This window comes from Copadichromis virginalis, linkage group LG8 (genome assembly GCF_057382275.1).
Source record: "Copadichromis virginalis isolate Kocher_CV1m ecotype Utaka linkage group LG8, C_Virginalis_male_GT1.1, whole genome shotgun sequence".
Lineage (NCBI taxonomy): Eukaryota > Metazoa > Chordata > Actinopteri > Cichliformes > Cichlidae > Copadichromis > Copadichromis virginalis.
Window position 1 is genome coordinate 16,463,971 of NC_140625.1, and position 20,491 is coordinate 16,484,461.

At 41.3% G+C, this 20,491-nt stretch overlaps 1 protein-coding gene across 2 annotated transcripts in view; it reads left to right on the forward strand.

Moving 5' to 3' along the window:
- The first annotated feature begins 4,456 nt into the window (after positions 1-4,456).
- Positions 4,457-20,491, forward strand: part of erbb2 (erb-b2 receptor tyrosine kinase 2) — a 30,321-nt gene continuing 14,286 nt past the window's right edge. For both annotated transcript variants that reach the window (XM_085466226.1, XM_085466227.1), the window contains exons 1-11: positions 4,457-4,707; positions 15,044-15,195; positions 15,299-15,479; positions 15,679-15,819; positions 16,650-16,715; positions 16,848-16,963; positions 17,062-17,203; positions 17,319-17,447; positions 18,350-18,494; positions 19,223-19,296; positions 19,421-19,511. In XM_085466226.1, coding sequence (XP_085322352.1) covers positions 4,572-4,707; positions 15,044-15,195; positions 15,299-15,479; positions 15,679-15,819; positions 16,650-16,715; positions 16,848-16,963; positions 17,062-17,203; positions 17,319-17,447; positions 18,350-18,494; positions 19,223-19,296; positions 19,421-19,511 — 1,373 coding nt within the window. In that variant the 5' untranslated portion in view covers positions 4,457-4,571. The remainder of the gene's footprint in view (positions 4,708-15,043; positions 15,196-15,298; positions 15,480-15,678; positions 15,820-16,649; positions 16,716-16,847; positions 16,964-17,061; positions 17,204-17,318; positions 17,448-18,349; positions 18,495-19,222; positions 19,297-19,420; positions 19,512-20,491) is intronic.

The window sequence follows — 20,491 nt, forward strand, 5'->3', positions numbered from 1 at the left end:
CTACCATCTGATTGTCAAAATAGAAATTTAGACTCATCAGACCCAGCAGCTCTTTTTATGCCTCTGTTGTTCAGTTTTGGTTTGCTTGCCTTCAGTTTCCTGTCCTGGTCTTCTGCTGCTGTAGACAATGTGCTTCCAGAGATCCTGTAACTAGAGATTATTTTAGTTACTGTTGCCTAGTTGTAATCTAGTTGTTCTCCTCTGACCTCTGACACGAGCTGTCTACATGCCTAAATGCACTGAGCTGTTTATCCACTTCACAGGCCTGTGAGTGTCTCTTACAAAGCACTGATGTATTTCCATTTCCTCCCACGTATACTTATAAAAGTTTAAGTAATCCTTATTTTTTTCTTGTATTTAGGTGGAGGTTTTGAAGGAGTGAAATGTTACGCTAAACCTGTGTTAAAATACATGAAATGTTCACAGCTAGAGGTATCAACAGAGCAGGAAAAGTGAGCAGAGAAGTGACATGTATAGTCTGTGGTTCGTCCCTCCCCTATTACACTGCAGTCTAAAGGGCTTGCTGACCTTGTACTATTTGTGCCAGTGATATATGCACAGATACCTTCATTGTGTCTCTGATATAATCAAGACAGATTCCTTTAGACTTGTATTTGGATTTATGAGCAGCAGTGGGAAACAATATGGTTTTCTTGTCCTTGAAGAGTCCCACACTGTATTTCTTATTTCTTCTCTCATGCCAAATCTAAATACCTGGCCGGTCAGGGGAACTGAACTATGAGTGAATTTATGATGTTCTTTGGTAATGACTTCTTTTCTGTATATTTTCCCTGGGTTTTACTGCAGTTGTCCTTGGACTCTCTCACTTGAACACATTATCTCTCACCCACTTCCTGGCCTCCTCACCTTTTAACCCGTGCAGACCTCTTTTTTTAACGCATGTTTTATGTGTCCCTTAGAATTACAGCCATGTTTTCTGAAGGGATTTCCACCATCGAGTGCGATGAAAATTGCTGACCACTGCATCAGGTTTTATTGTAGCACAGCTTGCTTTCAAATGCAGCTAAAACGAGGAGTCGCATACAGAGCCAACAAACACTTAAAGTTTAAGACTTAAAGTTCACTGCTGGGAAAATCTTCCAACCAGAATACTGAACTGACTTTTTTTTTCTGTGGGAACTAAATATTTCAGCCTCACTAGCAACACTCAGCTTCGCGAACGGACCGCAACTTGTGGTCTGTGTGTCTCAGTGTGTAGCTTATTGTTGTTTTCTGATAGCTCTGTGCAGGAGGCTGGACTCTGACCCGGGCTTCTGTGGGTGGGGAGAGACGATAGATTGGGATGAATAGAGTTTATTCTTCCTCCTTCAACTCCTGATTTGTGACCGTGAATGAAGAGCATGAGAAAAGCAGAAGAAATATGAAGACACTCCAAGCTTGTATCACGCAAAGAATTCACCTTTTTTTCCCTGATCTAAAATGTTGATTTGATTCATTCCTTAAATATTAATAAAGTTTTAATAGTCAAACATATTGATATACAAAGCAAGACTTAAATCTAAAAATTTGCCAGTTTGCAAAAATAAACACATTGATATCAGTCAGTGTGATTTATAATGAAATAATGCAGCTAAGAGTGTAATCGTTGCCTTTTCACATTTAATAAATCAGACAGGGAGTTTTTCAACATCTACAAAACTCAGTGAAATTCAAATTAAATTTGTTTGAATTTGGCAATTATGTGTTTTGACACAGTTATTGTAAAATGTGTTGTTCTTTTAAACAGGCATTTAATACTACATGTTGATTTGGTGAAATATCGTGTTAGTGGGATAATTGTTAGGTAATGTTTCTAAATAAACTCTTGATGTGGGTCTATCCATATATGGTAATGCACATTTTATGTAATTCTTTTTTTTTTTTTTAAGGCAATTTAACTTTAACATTTTTCAAATATCCGGATGTCCCCTTTTAATCTGAAATGTATCACATTGTAGGGTTTCATGGATGTTTGGGGATCAGTATTACATCATAGATGTGGTGTAACAAAAGTGACTTTATTTAAGTGCTCATCATAGAAAAATAGAAAAATGGGATGTACAACAGAAAAGACTAAAATACATTTTTAAAAAGTAAGTGTCAGAACAACCAATAAGAAGACACAATAAGACACAAAAACCACATGCGTCTAAGACTCCATGACAACTGTATAATGCCCAGCATTGGAAGAGAGCATGGACCTGTAGGAATCTATACAGTACAATGTAGCATTTTAAAACGAGTTACATTACATCCACTGAATTTTACCGTTTACATTACAGAAAATTACCAGGACATTGTCTGCTTTTTAATGTTTTTTTTTTTTAAACTGTGTAACTTAGTACTTTACTCAGATAAAGTTCTAATGCACTTATATGTAAATGTTAAATATTATAATATCTACACCATACCATTCATTTTAAACCTTAAGTTACTTACTTTTTTTTTTTTTTTTTTAGATAAATTGCATTATTATAGATCTGCCATGGTCCTGGGTTTTGGACCCAGTATTTTAAGTTGTCAGTTTATGTTTTCAGTTCAGGAGTTTCTTTATTTTCTTGTAATTATAGTATAATCTGGAGTTAGTCACTGTTTCTTTGAGATCTAGTTTCTTTTATTAATTTATTTTTTTATATCTCATTCCTTGTGCCTTAGTTTATTTTCTCCGGTGTTCATTTATGTTAATTTGCTGTGTAAATGTGTGTCTAGTCTGTAATTGCTAGTTTCATAGATTCTGTTTACTTGTTCCTAGATTTCTTCCAGTAGTGTTCACTTCCCTTGATTAGCACTCAGTGTGTGAGTATTTATAGTCCTGTATTTCCTTTGTTCATTGTTAAATTGTCTGTTTGTTATCCCCTTGTGTTTCCAGCCTGTTTCCAGTCGGATTTAGTTTCTCCTGTTATTCCTCTGTTATTTATGTTCTCCTCGTGGACTTCTGGAATGTGTTTTGGACTTTTCTTTACCTTTAATAAAGGTAATTTTCTGTTTTAAATCTGCCTGCCTCAGAGTCCTGCCTCCATCCACAACCTGCTTATCATAACAAGCTTCCCAGAAATATATCCGTAATTAAAATCATCCTGAGGTGCAACAGTGAGATTTACATCAATTAGTAAATAATTATGATCTAATTTTTAATTTTATAATGTGTATGAATCTGAAAATGCATTCTACATAATCTGCATGTTTACTGGAGGCGCTTTAAATGTATGATGGTTATACAGCCGTTGCATTACTAAGTTACTTAACAATTATTACTACGTTTACATAATCAAATTAATGTTTTTAACTTTCCAAAATAATCGACCAACAGAAAATTATGTTTAAACTCTTGTAAAGCACCACTTTTCACGTTATACAGTCGTAATAGGGTTCAGGGACTGAAAATCACAGCCAGACTTTTCAAAGTCAATGCTCTATTCAAAAAAGATTTACCCCCAAAATGCTAACTTTGAGTAATTTGATTACATGTAAATGTACAATGTAAAACATTTAATGCAATCTGGTGAATGAAACTTATTTGATTGGTATGTGGTCAGCTTATACCAAGCATACTTTCCTTAATGGTTAATTATTTGAATAAATAAACCTTTGAGTTTACATATTTCAAGTGCATTTTATTCAAAATTAACGCTTCATATTTGAGGGTCAAGAATACTTTTTGAGAGCCCAGATTTTGCTTCTCATAAACATAGGGTGCATCTAAAGAAATCATCCGATTCCAAAAGGCTAGGTATTTTTTTAAGCAATGGACACAGATGTTTGTGGTATTTTTTTTTTAAATACATTACTGAAAATAAAGTTTAACATAACAAAACTTACAATGTTCACAAGTGTTTAATGCGTCCTCTTCTGGATGCACGGCACATGTTCATACGAAAGTCAAACTCGTCCCATACTTTTGCGGGCATGTCTGGAGTCACTTCTGTTGTTTTGCTACCCACCGACAACCGTGCAAAACTCACAAATCCGCTTCTTCTAACAGTACAGGTTTCGACTGTTTCCAGTGAAGGACTGTGGAATTAAAACACTTTGAAATCAGAAGATTTTTTTTTTGTTATTCTTTTTTGGATACACCCTATATGCGGACCCCCACCCCTCTGTGGCACCCTACTGTAAAAAATCCCGGAAACGCCCCTGCATATAACCAATTTGACTTTCCCCTTTACTTGCAAGCGATAGTAAGGGATACTGACGTTTTAAAAAAAGGTGGTAGCATATTCACAGATTATGCATGAGCGGGGTAAATGGTTAAATTGCTTTAATTGTTCCTCCATATTTTACAGTTTGATCCACTTGAGCCCTCTGGGGAGAAATAAGCGCAATTAAAGTTTGAAGGTCATTTTTAGGCATAATTAGAATGAAACGTGTTATAGGTTAAATAAGTCAGACCGGAGTGAGGGCGGGTTGACTGAACCTGCCACTCCCCGTTCAGGCCTTTACGCCACGGGAGCGCGCCTGCGCTCCTGTTACGCGCTTACTACCAACAGGCAGGGAATTCATGGGAGGAAGTAACTGAGATTCGGACACGAACAACAACTCCACACGGTGCCAGAAACGACAGTTAGCTCTAAATGAGATGCAAAAACTTAATCTCTGTTTCCCCCAGATGGACTAGAAGCGCCGGGTCTGCGCAGATGGAGGCGGCGAGAAGTTTGCTGTTTGTCGGGGCCGTACTGCTCGGAGTGACGGGCGCTTCAGGCAGAGAAGGTGGGTAACTTTCAGCGCTTTCCCCCTGTCAATAATGCCTCCGCCGTCGGCAAAATAGACCCACGGAGCTTCGGGGAGATGGCACTGGAGTGTGCTGGCTGTAATTTTAGGAAATGCTGGAGGTTTTTTTCTGGTCCGGAGGACTACATTCCTCCGTGACTCCTCAGCCGGGTCCTCTCTGCTCTCCTGGGATTTATGAAGGGCTGCTTATGAGGAAAAATCACACCTGTCACAAAACAGCCTCGCTTTAGATTTACAGTTTGGACCAAAATAATAATAATTAAAAAAAAGATTCAAAAACTAAATAAACAAATATCTCCAATCTTGTAACACGTTGACTTGCTCAAATAAACACAGAGCAGAGACTCAGGTAAGAAATATGAGAACCTGCTTTACAGCTTTGCGACACAACTGACTTGTGCACTGCAGGCGGACGGTTCGTGGCTTTGCTGTAAACACAAACAAAAACAAGACACTAAACAGGCAGTGCATTGTGGGCCAAGGATCATGACGATGTCAATTATTCACTCCTGGCTCTAAAAGGGAGACATTGTGCGATAGAGGGGCCACTTGTCACACTTGGAGCTTGAGTACATGCCAGTAAAACAAGAGCTAACTGGAAGGTGCAAACGAGCTGCAAATCATATTTTTGCTTGTTTTTCATTTTATTATAGGTTTTGGGGGGATAATAATAATTTATAATATTAAATAATATATATATTTAATGCTTGATCTGATGGTCAGTCTGTACTTGGGCTATTTAGTTTGTTAACTGAGAAAATGATTGATAGTGCAGATTAATGGGTGCATATGACCCTTTATAGATCGATTTTAGGTGTATTTGGGGAGATCAATAACCCCCAGCCAGCTGCTTTTAAAAGCAGTTTTATTGGCACATGCTAATGGAAAAAATGAATCTGAACTCAATAACAATTTATTCTGCAGTGCTCACTTTATTGACATGCAGCTGTTGGCTTTCATTGATGTGCACAAAATAAAGAAAGAGCCCCCTTTGGGGTTTTTCATTCATGTCAGCCTCAGAACAAAAATGACTAATGTAAGTACAAACAACTGTCTGTTTTATTAGCTGCTCTCTCTCTCTCTCACACACACACACACACACACACACACACACACACACACAAACAAAGCCTTTAGTCACAGGTGAAGTGATTTTCATCTATGACTGCATTGTTGGTGGGAACTGGTTGGTGCACTTTACTCAATCTGTGAAGCATCAGTTCAGGGCGAGCGCTCCGACTGGCTCCAGAGTGAATCTCAGCTGTCTTACTTTCAGTTATGAAGTATTGTAAAAGTGTTATATCACGCACACACTCTTTCACCTCCCCGTCCCCGTGCCTGTGTGTGTGTCTGTGTTCAGTGGCCTTTCTATCCATAGAGTTCGTGCCCTTGTCACACTCCAGTGAAGCTCACTGTGTGGCGATTAAGTCTTACTGAACTGGCCTCAGTGATCAGCTAACTCAGCCTGCTGTGACTCACCAGTCTAGACCGCGTGTTAGTGATCTAACTCACCCGGAGAGGAGAGTGGGACCACCGGAGAGCCATTGTTGCCGTCCTCCGGGGAGACTTTCAGCCTCTTCTTCTGTTTATCTTCTCTTCACCCGGCTTTTAGTGGGAAAAACCTCTGAGGAAATAAAGTGTTAGATCTGTGAATCTGCACATCTTACATCAGTGTGACACTCAGAAATACTGCTGACATCTTCTAAACTCTCAGTATTTAAACGATTGCCTCAGCTACCTTGTTTGTGTTAGCAGAATGAAATCATGGGGAAATAATTAAAAAACAAACGTGTTATTTTCACTATTTATTAACTTCCCTGTAATTCATAAGAGGTCTGTAATAGTGATACTCAACTTGCGGCTCACAGGCCAAATCAGGCTCGGCATAGGGTGCTGGCCAGCTCTCTATAAAACTAAAGAGGTTGCAGTTATTTTTAATGTAGTGTAAACTTTCAAAGCATCCATAACTAAAATGCAGTGGCATCTCGCGAGCGCGGTGAAATAATTATGCATCACAAGGGCCAAAAAGCCCTTCCAACAAGGCCATTCATTTGAAAATAACTGATTTAAAAGAAAGGAGTTTGCTCTTTTTACTGCCCATTCATTCAATCTGATAAATATTCTAAATATTAAAAAAATTCTGCCTATTAAACGACCTTTAGTTTGATGTGTTGTTTGTAAAAGTGCCCTCTAGGTAAAGCATGTAACGTATCCCATGTCTGCAGGACGTTGGAATTAAGGAGGTATGGGTAAAAATGCCCGATTCAAACCCTCGATTCCAAACTTAGAAACAAAGAACCGTCTTGTATTTTCAGTACAATATAAACAAAAACCATAACATGTTTTTCAGGGTAATTTCTGAGCATCATAAAATAAGGAGTTGATGAGAGAGATCATTCAAATGAAAACTAGCACAAAATTGCTAACTGTGAAGCTAGCACATTCATCCTTAATGGAGAAGTAATTATATTTTGGAGTGGTGTGTGCAGGTGGGCGACAGATCAAAGGCAAAACCCGAATGTGCATTGGGAGGAAAGACTAATTCAAATGCTGCCACAGAGGTGCACCGCATGCTTACTATTGACCATTTGCAGCACGCGCGTGCTTTAAATGTCACTTCCACACGAGCCTCTCGGGACCAGCTGAATGTTTTTGCGAAGCAACTTTAGGATGATTAATGAACCTATGCACAATGTTATCTTCAAGCTATGAAACCCGAGTTACAAGCCCTTGAAGTACATAGGGATGGGTTGAAGTTTGCCTGCATTTTCAAGCCCTCATGACTTCAGCAAGTAGACACATTCATTTAAGCTCTGCAGCCTAGTTCATTTTAGAGTGCGTCCATCTAGAGACAAATTGCATTTCTTGGTGATGGGTGGCCGGTCAAAACGAATTAAAGTACCTAAATTTTGATATTGGGTTCATCCTCTGGCTGTGAAATCATTCTGGTTCGAAATAATTTGCGATTAATTTTTTTTCTAAGTGTTTATTTGCAAATCTTTCAAATTCTCCTCTAAGGGAGTGACGTGGGAACGTGATCTAGACACTTCTGAATATCTAAATGTTTTGAAAGTAATTTAAGTATTTTTTTTTAAAATGCTGGATTTTACGGGGTTCCACTGGTGGCTCTATAGTGATGTGATTTACCTGACTAATGAACAAAATATCCCAGTTTGATCCCGGGAGGGGACACTGATCCCTTTGGGGATATGTCAGGAAGGACATTGGGCATTTAAAAAAAAGTCAGATCCGGCATGTAGAGCTACCATCTGTGGTGACTGCTTGTAAATAAAGGAGCAGCTGAAAGCAGCTCAAGCTGGATTTTGTTACACTTGAACCTGTAGAAGATTTAGGACAGACGTGTTGGACCAACATCAGGAATAATGATGCTTGAACGCTCCAGCAGATTTCCAGAGACCTGGGAGAAACTGTCAGTGACTTTTCCTTTAATTTGTCATAAAACCCTTCTGGAATTCTAACAAAGAGTAACTGATTTGTACACAGCACTGTGTACACTATGTTAATAATGAAATGTATCCCATTCAATTTATCGATCAGTTATCCTTCTGTGGAACTCCTTCATTAACAGCACTTATCTTTTAGCCTTTTATTTGAAAATAATAGCAGAAATCGTCTTCTTGATATTTATTTAGGCCAGTTTTGAATGGAAGATGTCCTAATTTTCCCTCCTCCTTATTCCAGCGCTCTAATCCAGACTCCTTCCTTTATGTGGTTAATGTGTAGAAAGAGGTCGGGACACTCTGAGATGTGGCGGTGCGTTCGTGTTTTGGTGGTTTTAGTCTGTGGCGGCGTGAGTGTACGAGGAGTTCGTGGCTCCAGCGCAGCACAGAGCCTGTTCTGCTTGTCTGTTGAGCAATACCTGTTTTTTTTCTTTCTCGACCGCAGAGTGAAGCGGTAGAAAGAATGCGCTGTGGGGAGGCTGGGAGAAATGTGGAGTTTATGCAAGACGCGTTGCTAAGGATTAGGGCTGCGGTGCAATCAGGGCTGCCGTGTGAAAAATCTGAGCGAAAGTCCCGCTGGATCAGATCGCTCTGTTTGCGGAACTTTGGAGGATCTAATCCATTAGACGAGAGCACGAGGAGCAGGCTTTTCCGCTGTGATTCAGCCCTGCTCCCGCAACAGCGGCGGCAGCATCGCGTTCCTGTTGCTACACACACACGCACACACACTGGTAAACACACACGCACCTCCACACACTCCCTGTGCTAACTGGCATGCAGCCACACACAGGTGTGGCTTCAAGCTGGCTTTCAGTTTTCAGTCTCAAGCAGCCCGTTTGTACAAACACACACCGCAGCCTCTCAGGAAGCCTGATTCAGATCAAATCAGGAGTGATTTCTTACACACCGGCAGTACTTCGTGTTCTCTCACTTTCCTTAGAGCTGAAACAACAAGTGCTGACATTTTAAATATCTTGCACTTCAAGTTATAAAACCTCCTCTGACTATATAAAAAGTGTTTGGATTGCTTGGCCACATGCACTTAAAAGTCCTGCAGTACTAACTGCATTCACAGGAATGCCACAGTACGTGGCATTCCTGTGAATGCGTGTGTTGTTACAGGGACTGGACGATCAACTTTCTGTTCAATCAATCTTCACCAGCTGATTCACCAGCTCAGCAGTGTTATCTTTTTATGTGCTAACGACAGCCTTGGCCGGGGTTCGCTGTGTTTTCTAACTGCCCATCCGTACGCACGTCACTCTCCGGCATTCCCAAGAAGCCGATAACCGTTTGAGGAAGTTTCTATAAACTGGGCGCAAAGTTCACTTGGACTCAAGGATGCACTGATTAGAATATGGCAGTCAAAGGTCACTGCGATCCAACAAAACATCTTTTTTTCTTTCTTTTGTTTTGGTTGTAACTCCAAAACTACTGTGCACAGTGACATCATACTGTCCAGACTTGCCCATCTGCTGGCTTCCTTCCTTTCATCACTACATTTGTGTTAAGTCTCGATGGAGGTGGACTTAACTAATGTTTGGCATACCACAGAGCTCAAGGTGGTAATACTAGTTTTCTAAAGTCAGAACTGGTAAACAAGCTGCTGTGCTGAAACTGCTAGTGGCGGTTAACCATGAAGTAAACAACGTGTAAAAGACAAAGTTGTTATTTCCACCACGTTTCACATGTTAACCTGACAGCAACTCTATCTTTAACAGGTTGTCCCCTAAGTGCGAGGCTTGTTTGACGTATACAGACACCTTAAGCATGCTTTGAGATTAATCTGCTATGCTAAACTGCTGTTACACAAATTAGGACATGTTAACAAACCTAAAAGTAGTTGGATGGATTTAAACAAGCAAAGGTAGAGTCACTGGCATGTAGAGCGTTGTTTTCCATTTTCCTGTCAGTATTCATGTTTACCTGTGCGCAATTTCAGTCCGATCATGTTGTGTATTTACATGCATCGACGGTTTGAACAGAGGAAGTCATCAGTTTCTCTCCTGTCTCGTGTGTTTGCCTTTTGCGTCATTTATCTTTTTCAAATGGACCCACGCTGTGTTGTCGTTGTGTTGACATATAGCAGGCATTCGCAGTAAGGATAAGGTACCTGTCCATACACACTGATTCGATTGAGGTCGGTATAACCCACCTGTGTCAATTGAAAGGAAATTTTGGTCCAAAGGAGCGTTATCAGGTCATTGTGTTCACATGAAGCATTTTTATATCATTCAGACTTTTATTCCAGTTATTAGTGTCCTTGTAATCATGGCTAATGACTGAGCTGTGAGCAGATATGGAGCTAATGTGATTTATCTTACCCTTTTGAGAATAGTTGCTGAGCTCCTCTCCTATTATAAATGTATAAACACTGGACACTTCATTACATCTTGCTATTACCAGCTGGACTTCCTTTTGCTTTCAGCACTGCTGTAATTCTTTGTGGCATAGATTCAACAAGGTGCCGGAAATGTTCCTCAGAGATTTTGTTCCATATCGACATGATAGCATCACGCAGCTGCTGTAGATATTTTGGCTACACGGCTATCTAATGATGTGAACCTCTTTCACCATCATGTCCTGAATGTTTTGGGATCTAGTGGCTCTGGAGGCCATTTAAGTACAGCGATCTAATTGGTCATGGTCAAGAAACCAGTTTGAGATGATTTGAGCTTTGTGACATTGTGTTTTATCCTGCTGCAAGCAGCCGTCAGAAGATGTGGTCATAAAGGGATGGCATCAACACTCAGACAGGCTATGGAGTGTAAGCGATGCTCACATGGTGACCCAAAGAAAATGTCCCCTAGAGCAGGGCGACATGACCAAAAATATTTATCACAATATACATTTGAAAATTTGCGATAACGATATAACTGACGATATAATTGACACGAGACAAAATACTTTACAACTCCTCAACTGTCAAAAAAACCCCCCGTCAATGTATTTTCACTTACACAAGCAGCTTTTTTAAGTGCATTAAAGTTATATAAAAAATTTGCAGTGCAAATGCAAATTCCTTGCTGACAGTTTAACCAAAAGGCATTTCCAGTGGAAACTGGCCGACATATCCTCAGCATAACCATGTATAATATCCACAAAACTTAAAAAGAGGTTACACACACACAATACTGTAATATTATGTTGAAGCACAGTACATATCACTCCGCGAGGCTCCTGACTACGATGGCTGTAATGCTCCGACAATCCATCAAGCGGTGCGGGTCCGTAGCTTAGCAAAGTCGTACTGAAACATTTGACAGATTTGCGAGCGCCGTGTACATAAAACTGTTTCGAGGTCAGTAAACACAACCAGAGTTCATACATAAGGCACACGGGATTATAAGGGGCACTGTCGATTTTCAGAAAAATCAAAGGATTTATTTTCCAAAAAACACGGTAATAACGACGGCCCGCTAGCATGCTCTACCAAAAATAGTGCTTTGTTGTGTATCTGACGGACGAAAGCTAAACCAGTCCCACACCACTGAAGTTGCAGCATTTTTACAAACCAATTCTGGTTCATCCGTTTCATTCAACGATCCACTTTCGCTCTTCTCATTCTGCGTCGCTGCCATGTGCGTATGTAAACAAAGGCACTGCGCATGTGCTTTTTACCCATATTCCATCGCGATATTTCATTTTCTTATCGTTGCCCAACATACACCGGTATTACCGTGAACGGTATGATATGGCCCAGCCCTAATATCCCCACACCGCCTGAACTGGTGGTACAAGCCTGTCTCCACTCTTGTCAAGTTCTGGTGTGGCTGTGAGAGCTGTAGCCTCAGTTGCCAGTTCTTAGCTGACAAAAAGGGCACGCAGTGCGGTCTTCTGCTTCAGGTTGGATGTTTTATGCATTCAGAGACGCTCTTCTGCGTACCTTGGTTGTAACGAGTGGTTATTTCAGTTACTGTTGCTTTCCTATAAAAAAACAAAACAGTTTGACTTCTGGCTCTGATAAAACACTTCCTCCACTAGATATAGTCTCGATTTTGAACCACTCTGTGTAAATCCTACTGATAGTAGATCAGCAGTTTCTGAAGTACTCAAACCAACAACCAGGCTCATTTAAATCATCTTTCTTTCCCATTGTGATGCTCAGTTTGAACTACATGCCTAAATGCATTGAATTGCTCCTGCTGTGTATGTGTATATATCTGTGTATCCATGCTGATTGTAACTTTGAGGGGTGGCATTATTCAGGTGAATGTATTGAAGATTATAACATAATAGCACAGTTGAATCTATGGTTTCCATCATGCTTACGTAACAGGGTGTAGTTCAGACAAACTGGGTTTCAAATAAATCTGTGTGCACAGATTTGACTTAAATGTTACAGAGGGATATGTCAGTTACACTGTGTACTTATCCAGATATAGCACTGCTGAGGTTTCCATGGCTTCAACTGTAGTGCAGCTGCAGCTGGTTTAACAACAGAACTAATTAGAAATATCCGGCGGGTAATTACATCGCAGGGCTTCATTTAAATGATGTCCAAAATGCATCAACAGCTGTCTGCAGCGCTTCACTACTGAGTGAGCGCGTGAACAAGTGGGCAGTGGGAGAACAGGCATGGTCTCAGATAATCGGGATCCTTTTAGCCTCTGTAATTTGTGACCGTAATTAATTTAGACTGGAGAGAGCGTGAGTAGGGTCAGAACTCAGAGAAACAGACGGGAATGTAGGAAAAATACCTCCCTCGCTGTTGTTGCTCTCTAGCAAAACACCTGAGCAGTGGAAGTTTCCAGTGGCAAATTGGCATTACATGCTGTGCAGCAGGCAGCATTAATGCGTGTACACGTGACACGGCGCGCAATCACCTTGTGAACTGGAAGGTCACAGGTCACCGATGTAGCTTTGATCAAAACTCGGTGCCAGTCACCACAACATCCCCCTTTTACTGGGAAAATCCAAAACTGTGTGTGTCATCTTCTAGCTATGCAACCACACACCTTTCTATTAAATTGCACTTCCCCAGAGGATGATTGCAGTTGAGCAACAGCTCAGACTCTGAGAGAATTTAAAAGACACGAGTGATCAGAGAGGATGTGAGGACAATTTCTTTGATAACTGCTTAGATAAACCTTTGAAGAGGCAGGAAGTGAACTTCGAATGGGGAAAGTAAAATTAGCGTCTTGACCGCGGGCAGGCTGAGTAACGTGAGCGATAAAAGGGAAAGTATTTTAGGCCGGGAGCTCCTCACAAGTCCACGCACACACAGGCGTTGCTGAGAGACTTTTGGAGAGCAAACAATGAGGGAATAAAGGGAGAGGAAACTGAGGACGGGCTTTACGCACACTTTTCAGAAACGGATAATGTGCTCTGTTGAGCTCTCTGTTACAGCACATTTCCCTAATCCCCAAAGCCGGAGACATCCAGCTTTTTGTTTTTTGTCACACTCTGGGAAAGCTGTTTGTGTTTTAGAAGTTCTGTCTTATTGAAAATGATTAAAATGCCAGAGGATGAGAGTACATCTCCACTCTTGGCTTGACTTCCAAAACTATTTTCCATGATGACATAATTGAAGGAGTCGGCGATTAGTCATTTGATTTGTTATTTGACACAAGTGGCAGAGGCTGGGTGTGTATTTTTGGCAGCCGCACAGTTAATCATAGACACATTTACTGCAGTAGCTCGCTGTCTTTATTAATGCTTCAGTACTTCTTTAGCTGAGTTGCAGGAGGGGTAATATGGGTCTGTGCGCTCCGCCATCTCCAGGAAACTTTACACGTGGCAGACGCACACACATGATAAGACGTATCTCCCGAAGTCTGCTGGTAACCTCACTGTGTCATGAAAATCGGCCTTGTCCCGGCTGCCAGGACTTCCCGTTCTTCCTGTGGTGTGCCTGCTTCTGTGCTTTCCAAAATGGCAGGGAGAGAGATGGCTCAGTAGTGAGGTTGGGGGGCTTCAATGAAGAAAAGTGGGTTGACTGTTGAGGGGCTGCTGGAAAGGAGCCAAGGGAAGTCATTTATAACTTCGAGAGAGGAGGGACTGTTCACCGTGTGACTGCTTGTTAAGGCACGAGAGCTATGTGTCTGCAAATGCCCCTGTGAATTATAATGCTGTATGACCCCCGAATTCAATTCTGTGTGTGACCCACTGAAGGGAATCTGCTGCCAGGGGAAAATATATCATATATGTATACTAAGACGCAGACGGAGGCTGTGCGTGCGGCTCGTATTTCTATTTAGGCTGCTTGTGAATAGATGGAGTCAAGTTATGTGGAGTCCAAGCCTTACATTCATTACCACGTAGGTGTCTGTACACATGAAAAAAGGAACCAAAAAAGAAAGGACTGTTGTAAACGTTTACATTGAGATGTCCAAAAAAACCTCAACATTATTAAAGCAGTGTGTGATCGTCTTGAGAGAGAACAGAACAAAAGAAGCCAACATCCATAAAAGAGCTTTGCATGTCCCTCAAGAAGCCAGGAGAACTATTCCTGTAGACTACTTAAAGAAATGACAAGAAAGCTTGACCTAGAGAGTTCAGGCTGTATTGACTTGCATTGACTTTCGAGCTTGTTAGAATTGTACAACCTCTGTTTTTCCTTATTATACTGCACTGCATGTGTTTGCCCATCTTCCAATTTTCCAAGTGAAATAAAAATAAATGAAGGTTGGCTCACAGCTTTTGCAGACTACTGTATGTCATTTAGTTTTTTGTAGGGATGATATTTTAACCCATAAAATGCAAGAATTCTGCCGAATGAAAAGTTGAATGGCTTCATTCATTAAAGAAACTAAATGTTGCATTGAAGAAAAGTGGTTTTTTGTTTCTATATACTGTAGGTTGTAGTTCTTGACAGGTCATATAAATTGCCACTTTGTTTCTTTGCCTTGCAGTCTGTCGGGGTACAGACATGAAGCTGGCCCTGCCCTCCAGCCTGGAAAACCACTATGAGACTCTGAGGCTGCTTTACACCGGTTGCCAGGTTGTTCATGGAAACTTGGAGATTACACACCTCCATGGAAACCCTGACCTCTCCTTCCTGCAGGTATAGTTTGAATGGAAACGCAAAGAAAATGTTAATACAGTTAATAAGCTTGGTTAGCTCCAGTGTTCCTCACCTTTGTCTCTCTTCATCTCTTCTTCACCAGGGGATTGTGGAGGTACAGGGTTATGTACTTGTTGCTCATGTTTCTGTGAGCCTGTTGCCCTTAGACAGCCTTCGGATCATAAGAGGCAGCCAGTTGTACAACTCCAGCTACGCGCTGGCTGTGCTGGATAACACTCACGCCGGTCAGGGGCTGAGGACGCTCCGGCTACGTAGCCTCACAGGTCAGACATTTTCCTCAAATCCGGCGTAATTTGATGTGACAAGTCTGGAGCTCAGACTCATTTTCTTATCCTCAGCCGCCAGCTTTAAAACACTGAAGTGTTTCACTGGAAGATTGGTCAGAACAGAGGCCCGTTTCTCTCAGCATCTGTTGTCTTCTATAAGTTGTGGAGTCACTTTTATGTATTATCTGTCCTGCAGAGATCCTGCTGGGTGCAGTGTATATTTGGGGGAACCCCCAGCTGTGCTTCCCAGACCCCCAGAACATCAATTTGACGGACATCTTGGATGAGCAGAATGGCCGTGCCAAGGAACACCGACTGCAGCCTCGGCCTCCTAACTGTGAGCAGCTGACTGACTCTAATAGTGAACAAAGAGAAACATCATGCAGCGATTTGTCGATGTCATAAAGTCATTTTACATGTCAGATGTTTCCTGGTTGGGAGCATATGTTGATCTAAAACCCGTGTATAGCTTTCAGCACTGATGGTGCCTTTCCAGATGTGTAAAGGCGCCATCATTACGTTGAGGAGCATTATTCCAAAATCTTTCCACATTTTGAAGACACAGTTTTTTGCAGATTAGTGAACCTTGGCCGGTCTTTATTCCTGAGAAACTCCTCTCCTCTCTTTTTATACCCAGTCATGTTAGTGATCTGTTGCCAGTTAACCTCATTAGTTGCAAAATGTTCCTCCAGCTGTTTTTTTTTTTTTTTTTTTTTTTGCTTGCTTTTCCAGCTTTTTGTTGCTCTGTCCCAATTTTTCGAGACATGTTGTTGCCACCAGCTTCAAAATATTTTTTCATCAAATAGTAAAATGCCTCAGTTTAAACATTTGATGTGTTTTCTTTGTCCCACTGGGGATAAAATGTGGGTTTGTGAGATCATTGCATTCTGATTTTATTTTACATTCTAGTGCTGTGTCTCAGCAATTTTGGAAGTGGGTTTATAAATCCTAATGTGGGCAAAAATCGTTTATGTTGGTTTTGGATACTTTACATAGATTTCTTTTATAGAGTTTGACCTTCCAGCAAACGGCTCTCATGAACCGTACTGGTGCCTTACATAACCACGGATCAGCCAGCATGTCTGCATGCTCTTGAATCTTTGTCTTTCTTGTAAAATTGTGGCTCAGCTTTCCCTGGTTTTTATTCCTGGCTTTCTTCTGGTGCAGGTCCAAGTTGTTCGCCTGCATGTGGGAAAAGATGCTGGGGAGAGACTCCTCAGGATTGCCAAACTCGTGAGTTAAAATCACACACACAGTCATGTTATGTAGTTTTATGTAGACAAAAGCAGAACAGATGAAGTTTTGCTGAAAGGTTGACTGTGTGTGTGTGTGTGTGTGTGTGTGTGTGTGTGTGTGTGTTTAAAGTGACCCGAGCTAAATGTGCGTCTGGCTGCCAGCGGTGTAAAGGTCCTCTACCCAACGACTGCTGTCACCTGCAGTGTGCAGCTGGATGCACTGGACCCAAAGACTCAGACTGTCTGGTAAACAGTCCTGTTGTTTTTGTTTTCTTATCTACAGTGTAATCTCCTTTTTTCCTTTTCCTTACTGGAGAAACATGTTTCCTCCTTCCTCTCTGCAGGCTTGTCGTCACTTCAACGACAGCGGTGTATGTAAAGAGAACTGTCCACTGCCCACCACCTATGACCCCGTCACGTTTCAGTCCCAATCCAACCCACATGGGAAGTTTAACTTTGGAGCGACCTGTGTCAAGACGTGTCCTTGTAAGAGTTTGCCTTAAAAAAAAAAAATCTGCTTAACCAAGAAAGCTGTCACACGCTCGCTGATTTATTTATTTTTTTAAATCCCTGCCTCCCATCTTGGACACTTGCCCCGTAGATAACTATCTGGCGTTGGAAGTGGCCTGTACTTTATCTTGCCCCCCAAACAACCAGGAAGTTGTCGTCACCCAACCTGACGGGACGGAGACGCAGAAATGTGATAAGTGTGAAGGAGACTGTCCCAAAGGTGAGGTAGTCATTCTGTTTTCTCCTGGGAAATATCATTCTGTTTACAAACACACGCACACAGTGGCAGCTTTATTAGATTTACCTGCTAATTAGTGTGAATAAAAACATCCACTTGGAAGCGGAAGATGGTTCTAGATTTGAGTTAACTCGACAAATCGGAATGAGGTTCAGTAATCAGGTCCGCCTGTCTGTTCATGTCGTTAGTTTAGCTTGTTAGTTTCTCTGTCACCTTTATAACCTTGCTAGCATAATTCTCCTGTCTCTGCTCCTCATACCAAGCCTCCAGGATCTATGGTGCTCATTTTCATCTTCATATTTTTATTCTTGGATTCTCCTGGAGCAGCTTTGCATGATTCAATGCTCGCAATAATTTTTAGTTATTTTATAATGGACCTTGGTGCAACCGTTCAGCTCACCCACTGTCTGAAAACAAGTTGTTATGGCTCCTGTTTTTCTGATTCACTGCCCATCGTAAACAGATTTAAAGATTTGAACAGCAGGTCGGTCCGGTCTGTGTGCAGGTGACGACAGCATCCACTCTCACTGACATCATACCAAGCCAAGAGCAGAAAAACTAAGTGTTCAGAGCTGGTTGAATGTTATTGTATACAGTACTGCTCAAAAAACTTCACATTGTCAATAAATCACCGCTGCTATTTCCAGTTTTCATAGCAAAACATAAGTAAATGAGGGGTGGTTTAAGGCTTTGTTCCTTTAATGCAGTGCAAATCTGTTTCATTCAGCAATGATCACGTCCTAGTTCATGTTGCTGGGTGATTATTAGTCATTGTTGTTGTTAAACTTTAGTCTAATTAGAAATACTGCTTCCAGAAAAGCTCTGGTTTGGTTTAACGTCTGTTGTTGTTTTGTTTTTTTTCCCCTTCCTGGTTGGTATCATAGTGTGTTTCGGCCCGAGTACAGACAACAATGGTGTCACCGACAGCAGCAGCAGCATCGCCGTAGTAACGCCTTCCAATGTGGAGGAGTTCAACAAGTGCACGAAGATTTTCGGTAGCCTGGCCTTCCGCTCTGAGAGCTTCTCATGGTGAGAGACTTTTACATTTTTAGAAACGTGTAAAATTCAGTAAAGACAACAAGCAGCTTGACACCAGAGACTTTATTCCGCCACAGCGCCACATCCCTCCCATTCAGCACTTCAAATATTTAATTTTGCAGCAACAACTTGTACACAATCCTTTTGCCGCCCGAGCCTATCCCTGCACAGGTAACCAGACCGGCTTTAAACTCAAGTGTTTTTGACGTTGTGTCAACAGAGGACAAAACTGCTCCAATTTGTTTCTACACCAGTGTCATTCAAGAGCATTTCAAATAATGTAGCGAAATACCAACAGTTAATACAAAGCTTGTAGGTTTGCTTACATGACTTGTAACTTGCTGAGGTTGAGATACTACATGTTGATAAAATTCCCCGACAGCTGATTTAAGTGAACGCGTGTGTGGTTTCTGATGTATTGTTGAGGGTTGTCAATGTTAGTGTGTTAGTGTGATCTGAACCTGCACAAACAGGCTTGCATTCAGCATATTCCTCCTATTTCCTCCTATTTCCTCCTGTGGATTGAATCTGTATCTCTGACTCAAGATCACCCAGACACATCGTCTCCATGACTTGTGTGGACTGGCGAAGGCATTTCTCACAAAATCCAAGCTTAACCTGGAGGAGATATTAATATTGAGGACAAGCCAAGAGAAAATGAAATTGTTCCCAATAATCAAAGTGGCTTTTAAGTCTTACTTAAATCTTACGCTGTCCAGGGATCCTGCGAAGAACACCTCAGGCCTGACTTTGGAGCAGCTGAGTGCCTTCAGGACTCTGGAGGAGATCACAGGTACCACAGTGTTTGTTAAACCCTATGTGAGCTTTTTATTAAGTAACATTTTATCTGTTTCTCACACCGAAGTCTCCTCAGTTGGAATGTTTTCATCACCTCTGTGTGATCTTTAAACTTGCAGGTTATCTCTACATTGATGCCTGGCCAGAACAGTGGACCAACCTCAGTGTGTTTGAGAACCTGAAGGTGATCAGAGGCACGATGCTCTACAAGTAAGACTTCTTAAAACTGCTTGTCTGTTGCTCTGCATGCTCTCCACTATTTCCCTTGTCATCCTGTTTGCACAATATGCCTGTTGTGTAACCATACTCAATCCACTTTACTGCAGTGTTTTGTTTTGTTTTCCCTTCTGTGGTGATTTTATTATCAGCTTTATTATCAATAAACTTACCAACGAGCTGGAAACAAACATTAGGTGTGCCTGCTAAGCGCATTTTTCTTCTCATGCAAGTGAGCACAATGGAAACGTGGATAAAAAAGTCAACTAAATGAAGAATAATAGTAAGTTTAAGTAATTTAAAGAATCAATAAACTCCACTTCACCATCCGGATCGTCTATATGTGCCTTGAACAGCTCTCCTGTAGTATTAAGATCGTTATATAGATGCAGCACGTTTAATTTTCTTTCCATGCGGTGCGTCACTACATGCCAATGTGTCCACCCAACACTGTGTCTTTGTTTGTGTTCAGTTTTTTTCGACTGTTTCTGCTTCAGTTGAGGCAGTCTGTTCATTTTCAGGGTAATAAATGCTAATTATTAGCTAGCACTGCTGCCCTGCTGGCCAGTGTCTTAAACTAGGTCACAGTTAGCACCATCTGATCACCGTGCTGGTGACGTGTACAACGTTACGATCAATGTTCTCCAGGTGGAAGCGACCAATCACATTTTTGTGGAGGGAGTATGAGCAAGACAGGCTGTATAACACATGGTTGATGCTGAGAAAGAGTCTGTTTTAATGCAGCTTTTAGCTAAAGCTAAAAAAATTCCAACCGACAACTGTTTTATTATTTTCGATTGAAACGAATGTCTGAAAATGTTAGCTCCGCATTCACTTTTGGTTTCACACTGACCTCGGTCTCCATGGCCTCCGTTTGATCCCTTCATCCACGACAAGTGCGACTTCATGTGGACTTTGTCACTCAGCAGTTTGGCGACAGGACAGGACAAGTCATGCTTGAGTACTTTTTTCCT